We start from the raw sequence: 24,383 nt of genomic DNA on the forward strand, positions 1-24,383 counted from the left end.
GGTTCCGCCTGGATCTTTGAATCCTCCCACCGGCCCCTTGCGGGTTTGCGATGGCGTTGTCCCTTCAGCCTGTCCTGTGTCCCCATGCTCCAGCTTCGCCCTCTGTGGTCCTCGCCAGACAAGGTGGGAAGCAAGAGCCCTTCTGGTCTTTTTTAGGGTGAGTATTTCTCAGCATTCAAGCAGGCCTCCCGGAGGGAAGATGACATAGCCAAGGTGACCTGCGGCATGAGAGTCCTGTTCCAGCCGGAAACGGCGCAGGTAAAGGAGCTGGCCCTTTGCTATGGCGGAATGGCCGACAGAACCATCTCCGCCCTCAAGACCATGCGGAAGCAGACCGCAAGGTGAGAGCTCCTAGCAAAACGAAGCCAGAAGCCACCGCGGCCGCTCCGACTGCTAGTACTGCTAGCGTAGTGTAGCGTAGCGTGGTGTACTCCTGCCTACCGCTATCACCATGGTTACCGCGCTGCTCCGGCTACTGCTGCCCCCTAGCGGCGCTAGCGTTATGGCTGCTGCCCGCGTTGCTACGGCTGGTCCCGCCGCTGCGGCAGCCACAGCCGCCCTTCTACTACAATTACTACGGCCAGGGCTACTCTTGTTACCGCTCCTGCTCCTCCCACCGCTCCCGCCGCTGTTGCTCCTGCCCTTCCTGCCACCGTCACTACCCTGACCAGGAGCCCCCCGGGGCTAACCGCTGCTCTTGCTGTTGGTACCACAGCCAGTATGACTTCTACTGCTATTGCTGCGGCTAGGCTAGGGCAGCAGGTGACCGCGCCCTTCACGGGCACCGTCCGCTGTAGTCCGCACGATGACCGCATGGATAAATAAAGCCTCCCTTTGGAGTTTGGCTCCTCGGTTCCAGTTCCTGGCTCGGGCACTTACCAGCTGGGTTATATAAGTCCAGTTACGTAACCTTCCCATGCCTCAGTTGTCTCGCTGCTGAAATGAGTATACAAATCTTCCCTGGTGCACTTTTAAATTGAAACGAAAAGTGATGTTTCATATAAGGCACGTAGGACGTTGCCTAGTGCCTATGACGAGGACTCAGTAGATTGTATTATTATTTTTGTGGTGTTTTCCTTACTGTGTCTCTAAAGATGAGGACACTGAGGCTCAGGCAAGGAACTTGCCTAAAGTTACAAAACTATAAGTATCTGAGCCAAATTTGGAAACAAGGTTCATATGCCTGTCACCCTGAGCATCCCATCCCATACAAATGATTCTGAGGGCCGGATAGGAGCGCTCTCCCACCATCTGCTCTCTGGCAGGTTCTGGAACAAGGAGCTGCTGCAGGACGTGTGTGCAGGCCTGGTGGAGGAGCTGTACCTGTCCCCTGATGCCCCTGGTGGCATGGTGGAGTTCCGGCGGACCCTCACCCTCAGCTTCTTCTTCAAGTTCTATCTGACGGTGCTTCAGAAACTGGGCAAAGGAAACTTGGAAAATGTGAGTGTGGGGGTGGGGGCAAGATAGAGACGCTCTGCAGGATGCGTTTGGGGATTTAAGAAGCCAGTCTGAGTGAGGGAGTACTGTGGACCAGGTGGTAAATTTGCTTCTCCCTTCTGACGTCTAAGCGCAGAGGAGAAAGTACGAAGGACGCATAGCCCAGGGAGCCGCATGGAGATGGGAGCCAGCAGGGTGGCTGAGAGGCAGAGCACTGGTCTGGGCATCAGTGACATGGGTTCTGGTTCCTGGCTGAGTCATTACCTCACCTGAGAACCTGAATAGGTCACAACTCTCTCGAACTCTCCCCTGGAAAATCTGCAAAAGGGGGTGGGTAGACCAGATGATCCTTCCAGAGGATAGCTGACACAGCTGTGGTTTTGTAGTTAGAATGGGAATGTGGAGTGAGACGAGAAGGTAGTCTGTGGAATGGGGATATGAGGTGGGGCTGCTACAGCCAGGGGCCAGTGGTCACTGCGGCGGTGTGTGTTCTGGAGGGGGTGCGGCTGAACGGGAGCCCGTCTCCCCACATTGGTTCATCAAGTGTTTATTTTGTACCTTTTATGTATAACATTGCACTAGGCGCTAAGGGGCAGCCTCGTGTGGGAGAGAACCTGGTCAGTAAAGGCCAGCCTAGAGTAACAACTGAGAAGATGGTATGGGGAGCACAAAGGAGAGAAGGCTCCACAGATGTGGGGACAGCTGACTGAAATCCCCCTTTGAAAAACATTTGTAATACTTATTTTCTTCTGATTATAAAAGCAATACACTTATTGTGGAAAACTTTGAAAACACAGAAATGTGTTAAAAGTTAAAATTGAAAATAAAAAAATTAAACATTTTTTGAATGAAAAATATTAAATTAAAAAAAATTTAAATTAACTGTTTTTGAAATTGAAATTTCTCTTCTCTCAGATCCTATAGAAAACCAGTGCTTATTTCTCTGATTTTTTTCCTACATTTATCTGTCCATCTCTCTGTCATTATGTTTCCTCTCTCTCTCTCTCTCTATCTCTCCTTCCACCCACCTACCTATAGACCTGCCATCTTCCTAGCTTTTGATCTGGAACATATCATTTTTCTAAACAGATTCGGAGGCATGCTGCATATAGAGTTTTATGCCCCCCTTGATTCTGTTGAGATGATACTGTGCACATTTCCCATATCATTAAATATTTCCCACAGAAATGAGGAGGAAGAAGCCTTTCCCAGCAAGGCTGGGGGAGAAAGAGCAGCGTGCATAAATGCAGTAGGGAGGGAAACCATTTGATGTGTTGGAGAAGTACAGACCATGCACCATGCAGGCTGCAGGGGTGGGAGAGGAGCTGAGGCTGATATTAAATACTGAGTTCTCGAGCCCCCGAGCTGATGTTGAGCTAGATCCAGCCAGAACTAGACGGCATGTGAAATGAGGAGATGAGGGGAACAGTTGTAACTTTTACCCCCTGGGGACAACCAAGGGTGGGATCAATGATAGAGTCATGATCACCATGGTTATCTTGCCTCCACAGAATTGTGCGAAGCTGGACCCCACTGATGCCAGTGCTACGTCACTCTTTCAGAAAGACCCTCCAGCCAATGTCCAGTTCTTCCAAGTGAGTATACGTGATGGCTGCCTAATATCACGGGCCCTTGCAGGGCATATCAGATGACGCTAACCATTGGTGAATGACCGACTCGAGTTGGATATAGGTGCTCAAAACTCCTTACTGCTTTGCACAGATATCCAGTGAGGCAAATGGGAATCATATTCATGTTGATGAAGCTTCCCCCTTCCCTACTTAAATTTCTCTCTTCGGATTACTCTCATCTTCACCTGCTCTTTAAAGAAAAAGAAAAAAATTTTTTTTTCCATTTTGTCTTTTCTGGTACCTCCGTGGGGCTAGTGTGCAAAGCCAGGCGTTCTCCTGAACATGGATACAAAACAAAACAGCAACTTTTTGAGAAGTACTAGATAAAGGATTAGCTTTTCCTATAAACATTTTGGATTTTGTGGGCCATACAGTCTCTGTTGCAACTCCTCAACTTTGTCATTGTAGCCTAAAAGCAGCCAGAGGTAATACATAAAAGAACGTGTGTGTACCAATAAAGCTTTATTTATAAAAGCAGCCAGTGGGCCAGATTTGACCCACAGGCCACGATTTGTGGACCCCTGCACTAGAGTATGGTGGTCCAAAGTGTGAACTCTGGGGCCTGACTGCCAGGATTTAAATCCAAACTCTGCCATGTCATAACTATAACTTAGGACAGGTCACTTCATCTCTGTACCTTTTGGACAAGTTACATATGCCTACCTGCAAGTGTGCGTAATGATGGCATCTCTTTCATAAGACGGCTCTGAGGATTAAATGTATCCGTACAAGTGAATAGCTTAGATAGCTCCTGGCATGTATTAAACATTCAATAAAATATTGGCCATTATTATTATTACTTTGAAAAACACAAAACCAGAATTTTATTATAAATACATTTTAGAACATTTTGGAAAGTACAGAAAGATATGAAGAAGAAAACAAAAATCACCCAAGATCTTACCTCCAAGAGAAAATCATTCCATTTTTGTTTACTTCTTTCCATTTTTTCCTATGCATACGTAGACATGTATATACTACATTTATAACATGTATATTTTTGTCCTACAGAATTCAAATGATCATACACACACACACACACACACACACAATGTTTTATAGCCTGTTTCTACACCTCACATGAGCATTCTTCTCATTAAAATTCTTCAAAGGTATGTCTTAACAGTTGCATACTATTGCATTGTATGCATATAGCAGAATCTTTTTACTCCATCCTCAATGAATGGACATAGAGGTTCCTCTTTAGTTATTTTTTTTTTGTTCCTTGTAGAGTGATACTTTGAGTTCCTTTCTAATGACTTCTTATCTGCCTTTCTGTTCCTGTGCCCCTCCTGCCGCCTTCGTCCTCACTCCTCAGGTGTGCTTTGGCTTGAAGCTCTCCATACTTTCCCTGGGCCTGTAGGGAAACATTGTCCTCCGCAGCTCAGCTTGACTGGTGACCATGTTGTTCCAGGAGGTGCCCGAGGGTCAGTCAGAGGAGGACATGGTGGGCCGGCCCCTGCCCCACCTGGCCGCGGCCATGCAGGCTTCTGGGGAGGCTGTGTACTGTGATGACATCCCTCGCTACGAGAATGAGCTGTCCCTCCGGCTGGTCACCAGCACCAAGGCCCATGCCAAGATCACGTGAGTATAGGAAATATTCTCGTCGTGGGGAAGGGCCCTGGGAGGCTCATCCAGGGCCTTCCAGTCTGGAGAGGAACATGGGGACTCTTCTTGAAACCAGCCCGGGGAGGAGCCGGAGGCTTTGGGGGCTCAGTAGTGCCTGGGAGGGTGAGGGGATGACATTGGAGGTATAGATAGGGGCCCGATGAGGGAAGCCTTGGATGCTGAACCGGGAGATTACACGTGGCCTGAAAAGCAGTGAGGAGCTTTTAACAGGAACAGGTTAGATCTGCACTTTGATGTTGGGCTAAACGTCAATGCCGAATTTCAGGAGGACTTGAGTCAGTATTAAGGGGAAGTGCATGGCCTTAGAGATTGTGTCCCTGCTCCGGCGCTTTGCCACCGAGACGTTGGCCTGCATGCTTAAGCTCTCAGTTTCCCCATTCACAATAGGATGTTTTCATGAGGATCAGTGATGGAGTCCACAAAGGACCTAGCAGAGAATAATCACTTGTACCTGTTTGTTGAACTTGGAGAACCCAAATGACAAGAATGGCCACCTCTATGATAATAACAATAATACCCAACGCTCATAGGGCACTTAATATTTGCTGCAGCTTGGTTTAAAGCATTTTCCACAGATTGGCACATTTACTACTCTCAGCAACCCTATCGGCAGGTCCCGTTATCCCCATGTTCCAGATAAGGAGACAGGCACAGACACGGTCAGTTACCTGCCCCGCGTCCCAGAGTCGGCGGCAAAGCCAGAGTTTGAAAGCAGGCAGCACTGGCCGCTGGATGCTCAGGCCAGAAGCTGACTGTGATTTGTGCGTGGGCATTAGACGCAGAGCCTGCTGAACAGAGAAACCCTCCTTGGGTCCCGCCCCTGCAGGGATTAGCAACCCAGTCTCTTCAGAGTCACTGGTTTGTCCTCTGCTGCTCCCAGCCACCTGGAGACAGGCTCTGGGAATAGTAACATGGACACAGATAAAACCTAACAGATAAGTAAACCCCTCCAGCTCTCTGAGAAAAAAAAAGAAAAAAAAAAGTTTAAGAAGATACGGTTGCCTGCTTTAGGGTAAATTCATTTGCCTTTGTCCTTGTCTTGAGCTCATACTGACCTCACTGACCACGATCCACATTGTCTACATTCAGAGAACTTTGCTCCACCAGAGAGGTGTGTGAATGAATATAGTAGGAGGACGGGGGACTCTGTAGCAACTGCAAAGATCCGGGCTTTCCCGGCTGTGTGTACGTGGAGGGCAGTAAGGTATAGCGGAAGTGGACCTGGCTTGGGCTTTTTTGTAACCTAACCTCATGCCTAACCCCAGCAATGCTGCTCTCTGGCTGGGTGACTTTGGATAAGCCGCTTAATTTCCCCGAGCTGAGGTTCCCCAAATGTAACCTGGGAATAATGACAATGACTTTCTGGGGGCTGTGATGTGGCTTGCCCATTTGGAAGTTGGTTGGTACTCAGAATAGTTTCCATACTTTTCTCTGAGGTGCCTCTGTGCTATTTCCCCATGGGGGCCCGGGCCAGAGTGAACAGTACATAGTTGTGACTGTTATAAGTGATGCAGTCTCCAGGCATTCTCCCTCTCAGGACTGCTGAGGGCCGGGGTGCCCTGCCGTTCTGGGATAGCTCCATGAAGGTGAGGAGAGAAATTTGGCTGTGTGACGATGTTCAGGGCCATTTGATCAGTGGTGCAGCAAGGGCCCCAACATGCTGATTCAGTGTGGGAATTAGCTGTGATGTGGGTTTGAGCTGGAGCTTTCAAGAGTCAATGCTACTCACTGTGATTCAGTTCCCTCACAGAGGGTCCCTGGGGGCGGGCTGTCCTGTTCGTCTTCCATCCCCCACAGCACTCAGCATGGTGGCCTTCACAGGGGAAGCATTCAATCAGCATTTGCAGAATAAGATAAGGTAGGATAAGATAGGATATAGAATATAGGATGGGATAAAATAGAACAGACTAGAAGTGGTGAAAGGAGGAATTCAAGTGGAGGAAAAACCATCAGTGTGAGGACAGAGGTATCCAGTGGGGTGGTGGGTCTTTTGCTCTGGTTTCCTGCCTGGGCGCCTCACTGTGCTCATTCTTGCAGGTGCATAGATATTTCAGAAGCTCAGAAGGTGCCAGGGTTTGTTTGCTTTATCTCTGCTGAGGATGTTCCTGGAAGTAATAAAACAGGAATTTTTAATGATGAAACAGTCTTTGCAAAGGATGAGGTAGGTCTTGGATTTTTTTCAGATATGAAGTTAGTGGAATGAACGCTTGAGTTTTAATTTATGCTCATGCCTCCAAATCCCTAATCTTGAAAAGATTCCATATTTGCACATACTGCGGCCATCATCCGATTGGTCAGGGTGCAGGACAATCGGTAAAGGGATGGAGTCTGTCTGGTGGCACTTTAAACTTTCACTTAGTGTTTACTTGTTTATTTAACTGATGGTTGCTAATTGCACATAGTAGGATGAGTCCCAGCCAAAGTGACATTAAAACAAGACTGGTGATTGTTTTTGAACTACCAGTTATGTTCTTAGGGGTTTGATGTTAAGTTCCTTTATTAAAGAAAATAAAAATGTGGCAAACAAACTAACCAGAATAGAAATCACAATACCATCACTATGTGTATTGATAATTCACTTATATGAAAGTTCATCTATTGATATACAGAGTTCTCACACACACACACACACACACACACACACACACACACACACACTTTCCAAACATTCAAAATGGCGGCTACGAAAAACCATATACTTCTAGGATAGTTCTCAGTCACTTTACGATTCCAGTACAGATCAAATGCAATTTGGAGATGAGCAGGTGTTGCTGAAGGGCAAATTCACTTTCTTATTAATGTGCAAGTGAAGGAGAGCAATCAAAAACTACAACCATGAGACACAAGAACTCCATCTGACAGAAGAACAAATTACTTTTACAAACTTCAAGAGCCTCTAAGACCACTGCTAGCATTATGGGTAGTGAGAATCAGCCAAGTATAACCACCACAGCCCTAATCAATTAAGTCAACAACTTAACTGGGTCCTCAAGAGATAACAATCAGAGACAGTATGGGTTTCTAGTGTCAGAAACCTCATATTCCAAAGTGATGAATTGGACATTTTTTTTTTTTTTTGGTTTATATTTTGGGGAATGTTGGAAGAAAATTACCTGTGAAGGAATTGAATCATTAAGTAATGAGAAAATGACAATCCTTATTCTATAAATCTAACAAAAAACTGGTTTATGGGTCATCCAGTCTAAGAACCAGCATTTGGAAACTACTGCTTCTCGGCATCTAGATGAAGTATAAGACACGAGTACTGCCTTTGAGAAGCTTTTGGTGTAAATCTGGAAACAAGATAAAAGAGAGTGGGGTGGCAGAAGAGAATGAAACTGGAAGTTGGCGCTAAGATTTAGTCGCGGTCTAGCAATGTGCCAAGGCAAGACTGTCATCTTGCCTTCTGGGTCTGCATCTCTTTCCCCTAAGAACAAGGGTGCTGGAGTGGATCTGAGTCAACAGAGAGACTTCGTGCTGCCATAACTCTGTTCTGCTGCTCACGACATGACTAATCAATTGCCATATTTTATCCTGGGCAACTTCTCAACAAGCTGCCAGTAGTAAATCATCAGAATTGGTCTTTGAGATGAAGTGAGTTTACCATCCTGATACTAGTGATCTCCAAGTCCTATTCCAATTCCACTGATTCTAAACACTTATGAAGAAGCACATAATCCCAAATAGTAGGACAAAGACATGAAAAGACTCCAGGGCATTCCTGAAAGGTACCTTAAGGAAACTGTGGGGGCAAAGACTTCCTTTGCCTTTTGAACAATCCAAAAGAATTTGCTTCGTGAAGAACACGTGATATTCTTTAACCGTCTGGCTCTGTTCCCAGGTGACCTGTGTTGGGCACATCATTGGCGCTGTGGTCACCGACACCCCAGAACATGCACAGAGAGCTGCTCAAGGGGTGAAAATCACCTATGAAGAACTTCCTGCCATTATCACAATTGAGGTAATTGAGAAAGGGCCACATGGAAATGGGTGAGCTCCCTGTGCCTGGAGGCACCTTTACTGGGATCCTTTAGGGAGGATTTTTAAATCTCTTCCAGTCCCAGGATTGTGTGGTCTTCCGAAACCTTCCCCATCATGGTCCCAGACTCAGTCCACTAGTGGCCAAATTCGGTTCCTCCTTCCCAATGCCAGCTCCCATTGGTTCCCTGAGGGACCCCACTTTTCCTCAAGATTCAAGGTTGTCCACCTATCTCTGAGGAAATGGAGGAATGCGACCCCCTGGGCCACACACAAGCTTACTTTAAGTCTGTGTAAGACATTTGTAGAGATGTCTGTGTGAGAAGAGAGAGGGAGTTCCAGCAGCTTCTCTTCCCAGGTCGAAAACGACCTTCCTTCTCCTCTGAAAGTCCACTCACTGAAGCCTCTTTCTGGTCCTCAGGATGCTATAAAAAACAACTCCTTTCATGGGTCTGAGCTGAAGATTGGGAAAGGAGACCTCATGAAGGGATTTTCGGAAGCAGACAATATTGTTTCAGGTATAGCCGGTACCATGGGGTCCCAGGCACGAGTTGGCCCTGGTTTATGAATTAAATTCAAGGGCTGGACCTTGAGTCCTAGAGCAGGGGAGTGAATTTTTACCAGAAGAGTCCTCCTGACATTTGTAACCAAATAGTAGACAGTTGGCAGGGAACGACCCTCTGTCATCTTCATCTCTGCCCTCCAGTCTCTAGGCTAGATTAGACCTAAGGGATTCTTGGGAACTGGTAGTATGTCGAATTTGGAAGACTGTCCAGGGAAGGTAGCGGCCACAGATCCTGGCCCCCCACTGTGGGCCCGCAGGCAGTCCTCACCCATCTGCAGCCAGGGCTCTCCCCCTCTCCCCCTCCTCTGCCCTCCCCCCCTCCTTCCCCACCCCCACACCATGGAGTTAGGCCTCTAGCTCCCACACAGCGCAGGGCTGCCGACCAGACCCCTTCTGGAATTGTCACCTACACGGTCCCTCGTGCACTGCTAAGTCTCTGCTGAGCCAGCTTTCCAGTTGGCCGGATACCTTCAGTTTCAGAAGATGATCTCATTTTCAGCTTTTCAGTCACATCTGTTAATTCCTTCTTTACCTTTCCCAATATTTTACAATAATAGTTTAAAAGTCTTTAATGTTTGCAGTGAAAGAAAGCGTCATGTTTGCTGCATTTTGGTATCATTCTGGTTTCTTTGTTGGGGTGGGGGATTCAGCTCCCAGATGGCTAAGGCTTTGAGACCCTTTCCACCCATGTTGGGAACCTGGAGGTGACCTGTGAGCGGTTGGTTCCTGCCCAGGGCCCAGGGCGAGCATGATCTCCTTGAGCAAACTCAGGATCACTGTGGGGGTCTTGTTGCTCCCCCAGGCGAGGTGCACATTGGTGGCCAAGAGCACTTCTACCTGGAGACTCACTGCACCATCGCTGTCCCGAAAGGCGAGCAGGGGGAGATGGAGCTCTTTGTGTCTACACAGAACACCATGAAGACCCAGGTAGGCGTCCTGTGGGTCAGCTCCGGGGCCCGGGGAGGACACTGGGGAGTGTGGCAGACTAGGCATGGCAGTGTGGGACATGGGGAAAGGGAGATCTGGGCTGGGCCAGAAGGGGATTTGAGGGTCTGGAGTGCTGGATCCCAACACCAGCAGCTCAATGGCTGCCTGGGTATGTAGGGGGAGGGGGAGCTTCTGGAATCAAGGAAAGTCTCCATATTCACAGCAGTAATTAGGCTCATGGATGTCGGACAGGCTCGAGCTCAGGCCTGAAGTAAGTCCAGATGATACATTCAGTGCAAGTAATTTTTCTTTTGTCCACAGAGCTTTGTTGCAAACATGTTGGGGGTTCCAGCAAACCGGATTTTGGTCCGAGTGAAGAGAATCGGAGGAGGTTTTGGAGGGAAAGAGACCCGGAGCACTGTGGTATCCACAGCAGTGGCCCTGGCTGCACACAAGTGAGTCCTCCCTGCCAGTTCCTGGGAAGGAGAATAGGCTGCCTCTGCCAGGAAGGCTTTCTGGATTTCCCCCTTTAAGAAGTAGATTCCCCTTGCTTTGAATTTTCCGAGCCTTCTGTTTTTAGAGCTCTTGGGCATTGGGATGAGGGTAATACCCTGTTTCTTTGTGTTCCACGCATGGATCGTGTCTTGTCTTCCCTATCTGGCTGTGAGGGCCCTGCGGGGCCAGGACACACCTCACATCCTTCTATTCCCTGCCTTGTCCAGCACGGTGCCTACACAGCTAGACAGCGAGGCAGCCAAGCACAGGTCTGCGTGTGCCAGGTGGAAAGAGAATTGTCCTGTGCTGTTTTCATCCCTGGGACTGACAAGAATGGGCCATTGCAGAGGCTCCCGGGGTTCTAACCCTCTGATGCCTCCCTCAGGACTGGCCGCCCTGTGCGCTGCATGCTGGATCGTGATGAGGACATGCTGATAACTGGCGGCAGACATCCCTTCTTGGCCAAATACAAGGTTCCAGACGTCGGCAGCTATGCAGGGGATGGGAGGGACAGTGCCATCTCACTGGGACAGCTGGGGATGAAGGTCCAGGGATCCTGGGACATATTCTTAACATTTTTCATGACTACCTGTAGAAGTTCAAAGAAGAAATAGCCACGAGAAAAATTCAAATTGGCCAACAGCAACATAGAGGGGTGATGCTGGCTGGCCACCTCCCAAGTGATGTCCCAGTGTGGTATCTATACCTTTTGTGAATTTGCTCTGGTCCATATCTGGTCTTTGTCCACTCAGGCTGAGAAGCATGACTTTTCAGCAGCCCAGGGGTAAATCCATCCTGCAGAATGTTCTAATGTTCATGTGTTCACTGCCTGATATAAAAACCAGAACGACTGCTTAGTGCTTAGTAACTTACAATGAGAAATGAAACTGCCCAGGGTCTGGGCAGGCCCAAGTTGTTAGGGTGGGCACCTGCCCCATCAGACCGTGTATGGCTGGTCACTGCCAGTTCCTCTGTGGGATGGTCCCTTTTCTGGGTCCCTTTGGATCACTATGCATCCTGTCCCTCTAAACACCAGCATAACCTGCCAGATCCCAGTCTGGGAGTCCTTCTCTCCATGAGCTGGCGTTGAACATCTCCCCTTTGACCTCTTCTGATTTTGTTTCATGATTGAACTCCCCCAGAGGGATCATATTTCCCTTATTCCCAAATTCATGTGGGCCCAAAGAAAGGAACTCGGTCTCCTGAGTCCCAGTTCCTCACTTATGGAATGGCCTGTAAAGTTTGTTCTGATGGCCATATAAGGTCAGGGATATGAAAGCACATTCATGCTTGTTTGGGGGGTAACTTGGTTTCTGCTGGCCAAATGCTGTAAGGGATGTCTCCAGTATCTTTCTCAGTTTTTCTGCCCAGCCCTCCCCTCTCTGCCTCCTCACTCCCTCTCACACAACCAGAAGCCAGGAGTAGGTAGGAGGAAGGAGGAGTGTGGGGAGAAGGTGTGTCCAGGGTTGAGGAGCCATGGAACGTCACTGGAGAGATGTTAGTTCCTCTCTGCTTCACCTGTTAAGCTCTGGTGACCTCGTTTTCATGGTGTGATGTCTTATTCTTTCTGCTTCCTCCAGGTAGCATAGGTGGGAGGGGATGACTCGAGTTAGCAGAGGAAGGGCACTGGTGAGAAACCCCTCTCCTCAACAGGTTGGCTTCATGAAGGATGGGAAAGTGGTGGCTTTGAAGGTGGAGCACTACAGCAATGCGGGGAACACCTTGGATCTCTCCCAGAGTGTAAGTACAAGGCACCCCTGCATCCCGGCGGTGGGGTGACTGGGAGGTCAAGGGCGGGCCCCACAGCCATCCTGGCATGGGCCTCCTCAGTTCCTGCCTGTTACTGTGGTAGTAGCCTCCTCATTGGTCCCCGTCCTCAGGTTCTCCACCCTTGGCTCATCTCTAAAGCACAAAGATAATCATATTACTTTCCTGATTGGAAACCCTTCCTACTTTTTCAAGATACTTTGCCAAACAAGCAAAGTTAGTTACAAAACTTGATGCATAGTCTGGTGATATTGCATGTATGTGTATGTAAAATTAACATATGCCTCTATTATATATATATATAATGATATGCATGGAAGATTCCAAAAGAACATACACTAAACAATGATTGGGTGGGACAAAGGGGGGGGCACTCACTGTCATTTCCTATATAACACATTTTTGTAATGTTTGAATTTTAAGTAATGAATTGAATTTCTTTTTTTTAGTAACAGTTTCATTGAAGTATAGTTTATACACCATAAAATTCACCCATTTGAAGTATATAATTTAATGGTTTTTAGTAAATTTAAAGAGTCATGCAACCATTATCATGATCTAGTTTTCAAACATTTTCCTCACTTCAAAGTGATCTCTTGCAGTTGCTCCTGTTCTCACCCCCACCCAACCCCAGGCCTAGACACCCACCAGTCTACTTTCTGTCTTTATAGATTTTCCTCTTGGACTTGATTCATATAAACAGACTCATATACTATGTAATTTTTTGTGTCTGGCTTTTTATCTCAGATTAAAGTTTTTAGGTTCATCCATGTTAGAGTATGCATTAGTCCTTCATTCTTTTCTGTTGATAATATTTCATCATATGGATAGACCATATTTTGTTTTCCATTCACCACTTGATGAGCATTTGAGTTGTTTCCAGTGTTTAGTCTTTATGGATAAAGGCTATTTATTTATTTATTTTTTAAAGATTTTATTCATTTGAGAGTGTGAGAGAGAAAGCACAAGCAGGGGAGAGAGAGAGAAGCAGGCTCCCTGCTGAGCTGGGAGTCTGATGTGGGGCTTGATCCCAGGACCCTGGGACCATGACCCGAGCAGAAGGCAGATGCTCAACCAACTGAGCCACCCAGGCGCCCCTCCTTTGAGTCTTTTTTTTTTTTTAAAGATTTTATTTATTTATTTGAGAGAGAGAGAATGAGAGAGAGCACATGAGAGGGGGGAGGGTCAGAGGGAGAAGCAGACTCCCTGCCGAGCAGGGAGCCCGATGCGGGACTCGATCCAGGGACTCTAGGATCATGACCTGAGCTGAAGGCAGTCGCTTAACGACTGAGCCACCCAGGCGCCCCCCTCCTTTGAGTCTTATGTAGACATGTATTTTTGTTAATTTTGAAAGTTAACGGTTACCTTTGTGATACTACTTTTTATAATTTTTTAAAAATCTTAATTTTATAACCATATTAGTTATATATGCATAGATTCTTCTTGTAAAAATAAGTCACATTTCAGGAAAAACAGAAGTTCCCATGAATCCACACCCCCTGTGCCTCTCTTCTTTGCTAGGGGCTAACTGGCTCAATTAGAAAACTTCACACTTCAGATCTAGTGTGAAAACGTCTCAAAAAAAAGAAACACATTTAGCATTCTCACCATTTGCAATACATGCCTCTTGGTGTTGTAGGAAAAATCAGGTTGAAAAAGATACAGTGCTTGTCCCCAAAGACTTTAGAAGCTTTTAAATTCAATCCAGCAAACATTTATTGAGTGCCTAGAGTGGCAACATAAAGAAGAATATATGGCATTGTTTCTGCCCTCAGGAAGTTCACAGTGTGGTGGGGGAGACAGATAATAAAAGACAAAATGAAATAGAAGTACAAGTTGATAGAGTGCTAAGGGAAAGCAGAAGTGGAATTAATTGAGACATACTAAAAGCATCTAGGATGCCTAAGACTGAAATAACCAAAGACACAAAAAGCAACCTGTGGGAAAGAGAGTCTATACACAGGGAAGTAAACCAAACCCCAAATGAAACAAACAAATAAAAGCTGCCATTGGTCTCATCAGAGAGATGAATTATTATACCTTCAAGAAAGAATAGGATGCCATAAAAATGGAACAGTCAGAGAATAAAAATGAACTCTGGTGAATTAAAACTCTGAAAGCAGAAGGGTTGGAAGAAACTTGAGCAAATCTCCCCAGGTAAAGACAAAAAATATGGAAAAATAGGAGAGAAGATACTACAAAATTCAAGGACTCGTCCAGGAGATCCAAATAATCAAAGTTTCAGAGAGAAAGAATGGAAACAAGAAAGAGGAGGAAACTGTCAGGAAGTGACTCAGGAAATCCCCCCAAACTGATGGGCATACATTTTGAGATTAAAAGAGCCTGTCCAGTAACCAGCACAATGAAGGAAAATAGACCTATGCTAAGTTACATCATTGGTAACTTTGAGAAACCTGGGGATAAAGAAGATTTTACAATTTTCAGGAAGGAGAAAAGCAGAACTGTTTCCAAGAATTGGAAGGACATTGATTGGATTTGTCAATACTGGAGAGCTAGGATGTGCCAGTAAAATGCCTTCAGAATGCTGAGGGAAACTGGAAGACCTATTTCCAACCTAGAATCCTATATATGGCCGAATCATTAAGGATGAGAGTTTCAGAAAGACATTTCAGGCATGCAAGTCTCAAAAATGTTCCTCTCTACACACTTTTTTTTTTTTTGAGAAGATATTCAAAGATGTACTCCAACAAAATAAGGGTGTATGACTAGGAAAGGGGAAGATATGGGTTCCAGGAAGGGGAGATTCAATATGGAGAGAGGCAAAGACAATCTGGGATGAATGTGAGAGGAAGATCCCAAGGTAACAGCTGAACAGTGGGTCTAATGGGCTGCCCGTTGAAATTGGAGTCGACCAGAAGGCTTCAGGAACAATTTCTTTAAAAAGATAAGGCTGCTAGAAAGTCTAAAGTGTTCAAACATCTTGAGAGCAGATTTCTAGCACTGGGGAAAACTTTAAGTTGATTAGTAATAATTGCATGGAAAACTAAGAAAATTAAAAAGTAAAGATAATTGTTAACTCCGGGGGGGAGAAATGTTATCAAGAAAGAAGTAATCATAGTATAACTATGTGGTTCAGCTGTCAGTAATGTTTACGGATGATATCAAACTGACTATTGATCAGATCCAAATAGAACTATATGGGGAGGACGGGGGACAGGAAGGTGATGTATTTTCAGGGGAAGGGGATTAGGCGGGAATGAAATCCCCCTTTTCTGTAACAAGAAAACAGTCTAAGCATCTACAGCTGAAAACATCAAGAAATTTCAGTGTAAGGCATTATTTAGAGATGTGGAAGTTAATGTAAAGAGCTGCTAAAGAATGAGCTAGGAGAACTGTAAGTGGAGTAGAAAGAAGGAAAGTGGGGGTTGCTGTTTTGCATAACACAAACTTACAGAAATATTTGACTCTTGAAACTGTTTGCCATACAACTCTAATGGGAATACGAACTACTTTAAAGTTAATTCATAAGATCACCTATTTTTTTTGGAAGAGGCAAGTGATCAATCCTAACTGGAGAGTTTGGGAAGGGCTTCCCCAGGGAGGAGCTGAATGAGGATGTTAGGTAGTAGGTGGGTAAGGTGAGGAGAGGCATACCAGGTAAGAGGAACATATGTATAGTCAGAGGATAAAGAATACACTGGGGGAAGGTCATAAAGAGTCTTGAATTCCATGCTGAAAGATATACAGACTTCATTCCAAAGAGCGTAAGGGGCATTTTTAAGCAAGTGGTTGAGCTGAGATGACCTTATATTTTCGTTTGAGGAGTAGGTTAGAGGATGGAGAGACACAGAGGCTGGGAGCCCAGTCAGGAGTCCTGGGTTGCATACCAGGGAAGAAGTAACTTGGGCCTGAGGGGCCAAGCAGGGCTGGGGAAGACAAAGAGGGTGCAGCCCTTGATGTCCTTTTTTTGAGGAGCCAATGACATTGGCGCACTCTTCTCTCCCATTTTGGTTTCTTCTGCTCCAGATAATGGAACGAGCCCTATTCCACATGGACAACTGTTACAAAATCCCCAACATCCTGGGCACTGGGCGGCTCTGCAAGACCAACCTGCCCTCCAACACAGCCTTCCGGGGCTTTGGGGGGCCCCAGGGGATGCTCATTGCCGAGTATTGGATGAGTGAAGTCGCTCTGACCTGCGGGCTGCCTGCAGAGGAAGTGAGTCAGCCGGGAGTTTGGTGGCGTGGGTCAGAGAGGTTAACCTACTTTGAGGGGACAGTGGCTTTGTGTCTTGGGCATCTCCCAGGGGGGCAGAGGAGAGGCAGGTGCTGTGGAGGGGGTCAGAAGCTTAACTTGAGGTTGTACCCCTTCATCCCTTGCCACCAGCGAGCCCTCAGTGTCTCTCTCTCCTTGCAAAGGTGAGGAGGAAAAACCTGTATAAGGAAGGGGACCTGACACACTTCAACCAGAAGCTTGAGGCGTTCACCTTGTCCAGGTGCTGGGATGAGTGCCTCGCAAGCTCTCAGTATCACGCCCGGAGGAGTGAGATTGACAAGTTCAATGAGTAAGCACGGGGAGGGGAGGAGTCCAGTGTTCTGGTGCTCTCTCAGGTCTCCTATTCTGCAGCCTCTTTGCTGAACTGAGAATACCAGGCTAAGAATTTAACAGATAACTTGTGGGAGTGCTGAGTGCTGCCCCTTTTGTAGCCATCTCTTTAAGATCCTGAAATGATGTTGAGCCTGGGAGCAGATAGGCTTCCAGCCTGCCCTCAGCATCATAGCCCATCGGTATGGTTCGTCTTTATGGATTTGTCCACCTTAGGGGCACACCGGCCCAGAACTCAGAACACCACAGTTATACGTCTGCCTCTGACATGAATCTATAAGTGTGACCTTGCCATCACTCCATCAGCTTGGGCCTCAGTTTCAACATCTGCACAATGGGGATAATGACACCGGCTCTGTTTCCTCACTGACTTACCCAGAAAACGAAGTAGAAAGCGCTAAGGAGGTGTTACCAGTATCATCACTGAGCACAGTTCATCCTGGGACAGTCACAGTCCGAGATCACCAGGGCACCCTGACCCCATCTCAACTCCACTCTGGGGGGAAGTGACAATACTTTGAAGTCCAGGCTCTCAGGGGTGGGCCCTGCTTCAGCTGTGCGGAAGGACCCAGAACCCAAATCCGAATTTTCTCATTTGGTTTACCTAAGTGGGGCATAACTCAGTTATGATAAGTACTATGTGGGCAGCTCCAAGGTTGCCTTGTTCCAATTTTGCAAAGATGTTGTCTGAAACTATGAGCTGACACAAACATGATAGAGAAGGTTCTATGAGAATCTCCCTTTTTCTCCAGGGAGAATTGTTGGAAGAAGAGAGGATTGTGCATCATTCCTACCAAGTTTGGAATAAGCTTCAGTATTCCTTTTCTGAACCAGGTAATTACTTTTTATAATTTTGTCCCTCTCCACTGGGCTGGGGCCCCATTTCCCCTCTGTCTGCAGTATTGCAAGGGAAGGGCCATTGTCCCTGGTAACAGAGCTGAGTGGAAGGGCTCTCTGCTGTTTAAATGAAGTTGAACTTGCATATTCCTGTTTGTCCAGAATGTCATAGGTCAGTGAGGGCAGCATGGGACTCAGAGATCTGGGGTCAACTTCTAGTTCTTACTCTTCCTGGTTGTAGGGCCACGGACAGCTACTCTGCCTTTCTGATCCTATGGCTTCATCCGTAGAGTGAACACAAAGACATTTATTTGACCTCCTTCCTTCTGGGGATGGGAGATACACGTAGAGAAATAGGAAAATGTTCACAAACTGTTGAATGGCTACATCATTAAATCCCAAGATTTATACCGCTTCAGTTTTCATCTAAGATTTCTATCCAAAATGCTGCCACTGGTTTTCTTCCTCCTGGGCTCCAGCACCATTGGTCCCAAGCCTCAAGTTGAGTTAGGATTTACCGAATTTTGTGTTTGGTGTCCTTGTATTCCCTTAGGCAGGAGCCCTGATTCATGTGTATACAGATGGCTCCGTGCTGCTGGCCCACGGGGGCATGGAGATGGGCCAAGGCCTGCACACCAAGATGATCCAGGTGAGCAACCTGGAAACTGGGAGCCCTCTCTGGCCCTGTGGCTTCCGGGGGAGGGAGGGTGTGGTGAGATGCTGAGCCGCAGCGCACAGCAGAAGGAGAAGCAGGCCCCAGCTCTGGCCCAGGCTCTGCCGACATGAGGTCATGGGCAAGTCTTCTCCCCTCCTGGCCTCTGTTTCCTCATCTGTGCAAAGGGGTTGACCAGGTGACCCCTGAGGTCACTTCCGTTGCCAACATTCTAGGGCTCTGTGATTGTGTTGGTTTGCAAGCTCCTGGGGGAGCTTCCCGGGTGTGATCGGACACTGGTCCCTTTACTCAGAGACAGAAAAAAGAGGCCCAGGTTGGCAGGTCACAGTTTTAATAAGCAAAAGGCACTTACAGAAGAGACTTGCCTTGGGTGGTGGCAAGATGAATGATCCCCACGCCTGCCCACCAAGTCTTAAAAGTTCATAGAGAGAGAGGCCTTAACTGGGTTTAGTTAAGGTGCTGTGCAGGTGTGCTCAACCCCACATCATCATCCTTGGAGGCCGTGTCCTTGGAGTAGCCTTTGGGAGCAGGAAAGGCAAGCAGAACCCATATTCCAAGGACAGGGGAAGGGGTGAGGAGCCTCCGATTCCCCAGGTCCAGCTCAAGGGTCAACTGGGGGTCACATCTTTTGGATGCCCTTCCCTAACAGTGTATAAGTGGGTGTGTTGTGGGTAAAAAGGTAGCCAGTTTCCCCCACACAGTGGAGCTCGGATATTGGAACTGGATTAGAGTTGGCACACCTGCTTGGCTCATGGACTGGCCAAATTGTATTTTTTTAAAAAAAGCCAAGGTTAGGGGCACCTGAGTGGCTCAGTCTTTAAGCATCTGCCTTCAGCTCAGGTCATGATGCCAGGGTCCTGGGATCGAGCCCCGCATCGGGCTCCCTGCTCCTTGGGAAGCCTGCTTCTCCCTCTCCCACTCCCGCTGCTTGTGTTCCTGCTCTCGCTGTATCTCTCTCTGTCAAATAAATAAATAAAATCTTTAAAAAAATTAAAAAAATAAAAAACCAAGGTTAGCTTTAAAAAGTGCTGTGAGTCACCATTGGGTTTATGAATTTTTTTATCCAAAAAAATCAATCCATAAAGTTCTGCTTCAAACTGAGACAGGTATGAAAACATCCCAGTCTCAATAGGATTATAGTTTATAAAATTATTTTGTTGCCTGCAACAGCGAACCTGAGTCTGGCTTGGGAAGAAGGCATCCAAGCCCCGTGCTAACCCCTCCCTGAGAGGGTGATATTGTCTCTTTTCCCAGGTGGCCAGCAGAGCTCTGAAAATCCCCATCTCTAAGATTTACATCAGTGAGACGAGCACTAACACCGTGCCGAACACCTCTCCCACGGCCGCCTCCGTCAGCTCTGACCTCAACGGACAGGCTATCTATGTAAGTAAGGAGCCTGGGCAGCCACCAGAGCTGAGGGCCAGCCCAGGACTTTGGGCTCAGAGAGAACCCTGGGGTGGGAGCTGGAATGGTCCTCGTAGGCTCTTGGGCTGTGGCCATGCCTGGGCTCTCTTATCCAGGAGAATGCTCTTCCTCCTGACACCAAGCTGAAAGAGATACCTAAGAGCCATATCGCTTCCATTAAAGCCAAGAAGGATGAGTGTAGGATGGGGAGGAGATTTGGAGGGTCACAGGGTGCGTTCTGGAAAGATACTCCCCAGCATTAGAACTGGCTGTAAGACTATGGACTGAGATTGGAATTGGATTTTGGCGTTGGCCAGGTCAGACTCACTTGCTTCTCTTTCCACGTGAGGGATGTAATTAAGAAAACGGTTTGATGGGAGAAGTCATCTCCTTTGAGAACCCTCAAATATTTCATCTTCTGTAGCCTAAGAACTGGGTGTTCTCCCAGCAAGGGTCAATGCCGTTTCCTTTGGCAGGGTCTTGTGGCTTCCACCCCAGGTCTCAGTCGTTCCTGAGAAGGTGGAAAGGCTATCTGAATGGCACAGCATTACTTGGAGGTGACCTCGCTGAGGTCCTTGGGGTTTTGCCTGGGCCAGGAAATGCAGAAGATTAATATGTCTGGTATGTGGTGGATGTGTTCTTAGGAAGCTTGTCAGACCATCCTGAAAAGGCTGGAACCCTTCAAGAAAAAGAATCCTACTGGCACCTGGGAAGAGTGGGTAAGTCTGAGCTGATCCAAGTTGCTTTTGAAAATGAGAGACATTAAAGGCAGGCTCTCTGTCCCTCCCGCTGCAGGAATAGGGTCGTGGTCTAGTCACAGGCAGAGAAGCTGAAGTGGTGTGTATGGTTTCACAGGACAAGGAAATGCTCCACCTTGCTGGGCCCCCTGGTCTGTGGTTTTCATAGTTGAAGGAAGTTACCTGAGGAAAAATTTTGATCCAGGATCTTGACAACCCTGTGGGGACTGGGAGATTGACTGCCCTGAGCCTCAGAAGGTGGGGTGACTGCTGAATGTGCCTCACTCGGGCCTGGTTCCACAGCCCACTCATCCTCAGTCTTGATGAGCCTGGTTTTCTTCAAACCTCCTGCTGTCAGAAGGCTGCTGCTAGCAGCTCTGTGGTCTGGGTCCACTGAGGCTCCGTCTGTGAAGGAGTGGGGGAAAAAGACATTACCCAGGAGTTTATATCATTCCTGTGGTTTTAGAAGTGACAGGCAAGCACTCATAATAAGAAGGAGCCCAGTTCTCTGGTTTCTGGTTTGGAGGCTGTGTGTCGGGAACCCTCAGAGGGAAGCCACAAGGATGTCTCTCTCTGGCGGGAGACTGCATCTCTTCCAACAAGCAGACACCTCAGTGACAGCCCGTCTTTATCATCTCCCAGAGTTGGGGTGGGAAAAGTGGGCACAGTGATAACATATAGCATGAGCCCACGCATGACCCAGTCAGATAGTATACGTCTCCCTCAACAGACCCAAAGAAAATAAGCTATTTCTCTCAGATCCCCTCACCTTACTGCGCCTCATGTGACTGACCTCCACTTCCCTTCCCACACTCACAGATACTACACACGTAAATACCATATGAATCTAGGTTGATTTTGGTAGTTTGGATTTCAGCACAGAGACACGGAGAGGCAAGCTTGAGCTGGACGTTGAGGGGAGAAAAGGATTTGGGCAGATACAGTGGAGGAACCGCGTGAATGAAGGTGTAGAGCTGTGGGGATACGGAGGGGCTGGGAGAGAGCTGACACTTGAGTTTGGCTGGTGCGGCCATGATGTGTGTGCGACCTGAAACCAGAGAGAACACTGGGGTCCTGAATGTCAAGCATGTGCTCTAGAGACAATGGGGAGTCATCCAAAGCTCTAGAGCAGGGGGGTGACGTGGGCAGCGTGGTACATTAAGATGCTCAGTGTGGTTGGGCTGGGCTCCCCGGCGGGGTGGGGAGGCTACTCGAAGGCCGAAGACCAGCTGAGAGGGTGCTGTAGCCCCCAGGCTTCCGGTGCAGTCTCCTCAATGCAGTGAGTGTGTGAGGCAAGCTGTGGTTCACAGAGTTGGTCAGCTTCCAGATGAGGAGGGTGAACCCATGAAATCTTAGTGCTGGGGCAGGGATTCTGGAAACCATGCTCAGCCCTTCCTGTTGTCTATCTCCTCTCCTCAGGTCTCAGCTGCCTACCTTGATGCAGTGAGCTTGTCTGCAACTGGGTTTTATAAGTAAGTACAGAGCTGATGTCAGCTTTCCTCATCATGTGTTGTCATCCTAACCTCTGAAGTCCCCTCTTGCACCGAATGCTCTCAGCCTTTGGTCAGGAGAGAGCAGTTCCCCTAAAACTCCTATCTCTTCAATGGACTGCTGCTAATTTCACTCTGAAGATGCTCTAAGATACCCGGCATCACCAGTCTATGTGCCAAGGAGGCAAAAACATGAGCTGCCGTATCCGAAGACCTGCGCTCTAGTTCTGGTCTGGAAGTGTATTGTTGCACTTGGAGAAATCAGGGATCTCTCTGAGCCTGTTTCCTCATTGATGACATAGTGGGACCATCCCCAGCCACCCCTTCCTGGGCGTTCTCCTAGAACCAGGGGCGGAGTTACCCGTGTATGTTCCTCTGTACCATGCATTGGATTTCTGCATGGAGGCTTTCCTTGGAAAGAACCACAGGAGGATTTAGAGCACGTGGCCTCGTTACAAAATGCAGAATTCAGTGGAGCTGAAAGTGAGATTTGGAAAAGAGCACATACCTTCAGCTACTTTGAAATTCAGTAGCAGCATGAAGAGCTAGAGACCATGCCAATGTGATTCCGAGGTTGTAAAGTGCCAATCTGATTCTGAGGTTGTAAAAAGATGCGATTATATTTCCTACCAGCCATAACGTTCTAGCTTTCTCTGGGAAGTTGAACTAGGACCTTTTCTTTCACACATCAATGGGTTTAGAGAAATAGTTCAATATGTATTTTAGGCAAAGCTACATTTTGCCAGTGCTCCCTGGGTTATGTGATACTTGACCTGTGCAAACATGCACACGTGCAGATTTTCTCAGAAGTTCTTGCTTCATTTTCAGAGTTGATAAAACTGGGTAATATAAAGGAACACCCAAGTGAAGATGGTGAAATCAGAGGTCAGAGAAGGTGGCAGGTTTTCCTGGGAGAAGTCTTTTCCCTCAACTCTGTGCTGGTTTTGTGTTCATGGAGATTCTGATCCCATCAGCTCACAGTTTTCTGTGTCATGCATAGAAAAACATGGGTATGGGCGACTATTAATTCCGGGTGTGAGAAGATGCACACACACACACGTATGACTCATGTGAACCTGGAATTGTGTAAGATACTCAGGATTAAAGAAGAAAGAATATAAGAGAGCGTCTGCTTTTATCAATAACACTTTCCTCAAATCATTTGTTGCAACTGAGAAGGGGCCCGTAGCCAAGGAGTAATGCAGGCAAGTGGTTAAAGAGGCATGAGATGCTGATCTCAGCTCTCACCTGGAGAAAGATGAGCAGCCCAGGAGGCGGTACAGGCAGGATCTCTGGTTCTGAGACCTTGAATTCCAATTCAGCAGATCCTTTGGAGCGTGGCCTTCATGTCCTTCGTGAGCTTGGGCAAATGTATCCCGTTTCTACCACATAGAGGGCAGCACTCTGATGCTATCCGCCTCTTGGCTGTACAGAATGATTCACATAAGGGCCTTGGGCAGAATTGAGCAGACAGGAGGCAGAATGCTCTGCAACCCTGGATTTCATTAACAGGTTCAAAGTATTAAAAACACATGGACTTTTATGAAGAACAGCTGAATGAAAAAATAAAACCTTTGGAGTCTTAGGATTTTGTGGGTCAAGCTTGTGTGTGTGTGTGTGTGTGTGTGTGTATGTGTGTTTGGTGTGGGGGGATGCTCATCTTAACACATGTGCAATGTTTTCTCTTTTCTTCCCCAGGACACCCAACCTCGGCTACAGCTTTGAGACAAACTCAGGGAATCCCTTCCACTACTTCTCCTATGGGGTGGCTTGCTCCGAAGTGGAAATTGACTGCTTAACAGGGGATCACAAAGTAAGGAGTTTGCAAAACCTTTGCACTAAGTTAGGGGGAAGAGAGGAGAAACAAGTGAATTGCAAACACCAAGAACTGATAGAGACACACTTTCTGGCTTGGAAAATAATAAGTTTGACATCACAGCCTGGCAAACTTCCTAGAAAGGACCGGTGAGCAAATATTTGAAGCTTTCTAGGCCCCAAAGACTCTGCCTCAATCCTCTGCCCCATCCCCGAAGCATGAGAACAGCCACAGACAAATGCAAACGAACAGGCACGGCCATGTTCCCCTACGAAGTGGTTTGTGTGCGCTGGCTGTGAATTTCATATAATTTTCACGTGTCGCACCATATTCCTCTTATTTTTGTCATTTAAAAAGGCAAACACCATTATTAGCTCACAGGTCCTACAGAAATGGGGCTCAAGCTGGAATCAGCCCACGTCCCCTTCCTG

The 24,383-nt window shown here is 47.3% G+C and overlaps 1 protein-coding gene across 2 annotated transcripts in view; it reads left to right on the plus strand.

Annotated features, from left to right (window-relative positions):
- The window catches only part of XDH (xanthine dehydrogenase), a 59,543-nt gene that overhangs the window by 28,429 nt on the left and 6,731 nt on the right, over positions 1-24,383 (plus strand). For both annotated transcript variants that reach the window (XM_081796966.1, XM_006731611.3), the window contains 19 exons: positions 157-341; positions 1,266-1,440; positions 2,949-3,032; positions 4,483-4,652; positions 6,735-6,858; positions 8,539-8,658; positions 9,097-9,193; positions 10,043-10,167; positions 10,489-10,622; positions 11,048-11,135; positions 12,316-12,402; positions 16,417-16,608; positions 16,809-16,954; positions 17,748-17,829; positions 18,386-18,481; positions 19,760-19,888; positions 20,554-20,628; positions 22,066-22,118; positions 23,835-23,949. In XM_081796966.1, coding sequence (XP_081653092.1) covers positions 157-341; positions 1,266-1,440; positions 2,949-3,032; positions 4,483-4,652; positions 6,735-6,858; positions 8,539-8,658; positions 9,097-9,193; positions 10,043-10,167; positions 10,489-10,622; positions 11,048-11,135; positions 12,316-12,402; positions 16,417-16,608; positions 16,809-16,954; positions 17,748-17,829; positions 18,386-18,481; positions 19,760-19,888; positions 20,554-20,628; positions 22,066-22,118; positions 23,835-23,949 — 2,277 coding nt within the window. The remainder of the gene's footprint in view (positions 1-156; positions 342-1,265; positions 1,441-2,948; positions 3,033-4,482; positions 4,653-6,734; positions 6,859-8,538; positions 8,659-9,096; positions 9,194-10,042; positions 10,168-10,488; positions 10,623-11,047; positions 11,136-12,315; positions 12,403-16,416; positions 16,609-16,808; positions 16,955-17,747; positions 17,830-18,385; positions 18,482-19,759; positions 19,889-20,553; positions 20,629-22,065; positions 22,119-23,834; positions 23,950-24,383) is intronic.

This window comes from Leptonychotes weddellii, chromosome 10 (genome assembly GCF_054177405.1).
Source record: "Leptonychotes weddellii isolate Sample4059 chromosome 10, ASM5417740v2, whole genome shotgun sequence".
NCBI lineage: Eukaryota > Metazoa > Chordata > Mammalia > Carnivora > Phocidae > Leptonychotes > Leptonychotes weddellii.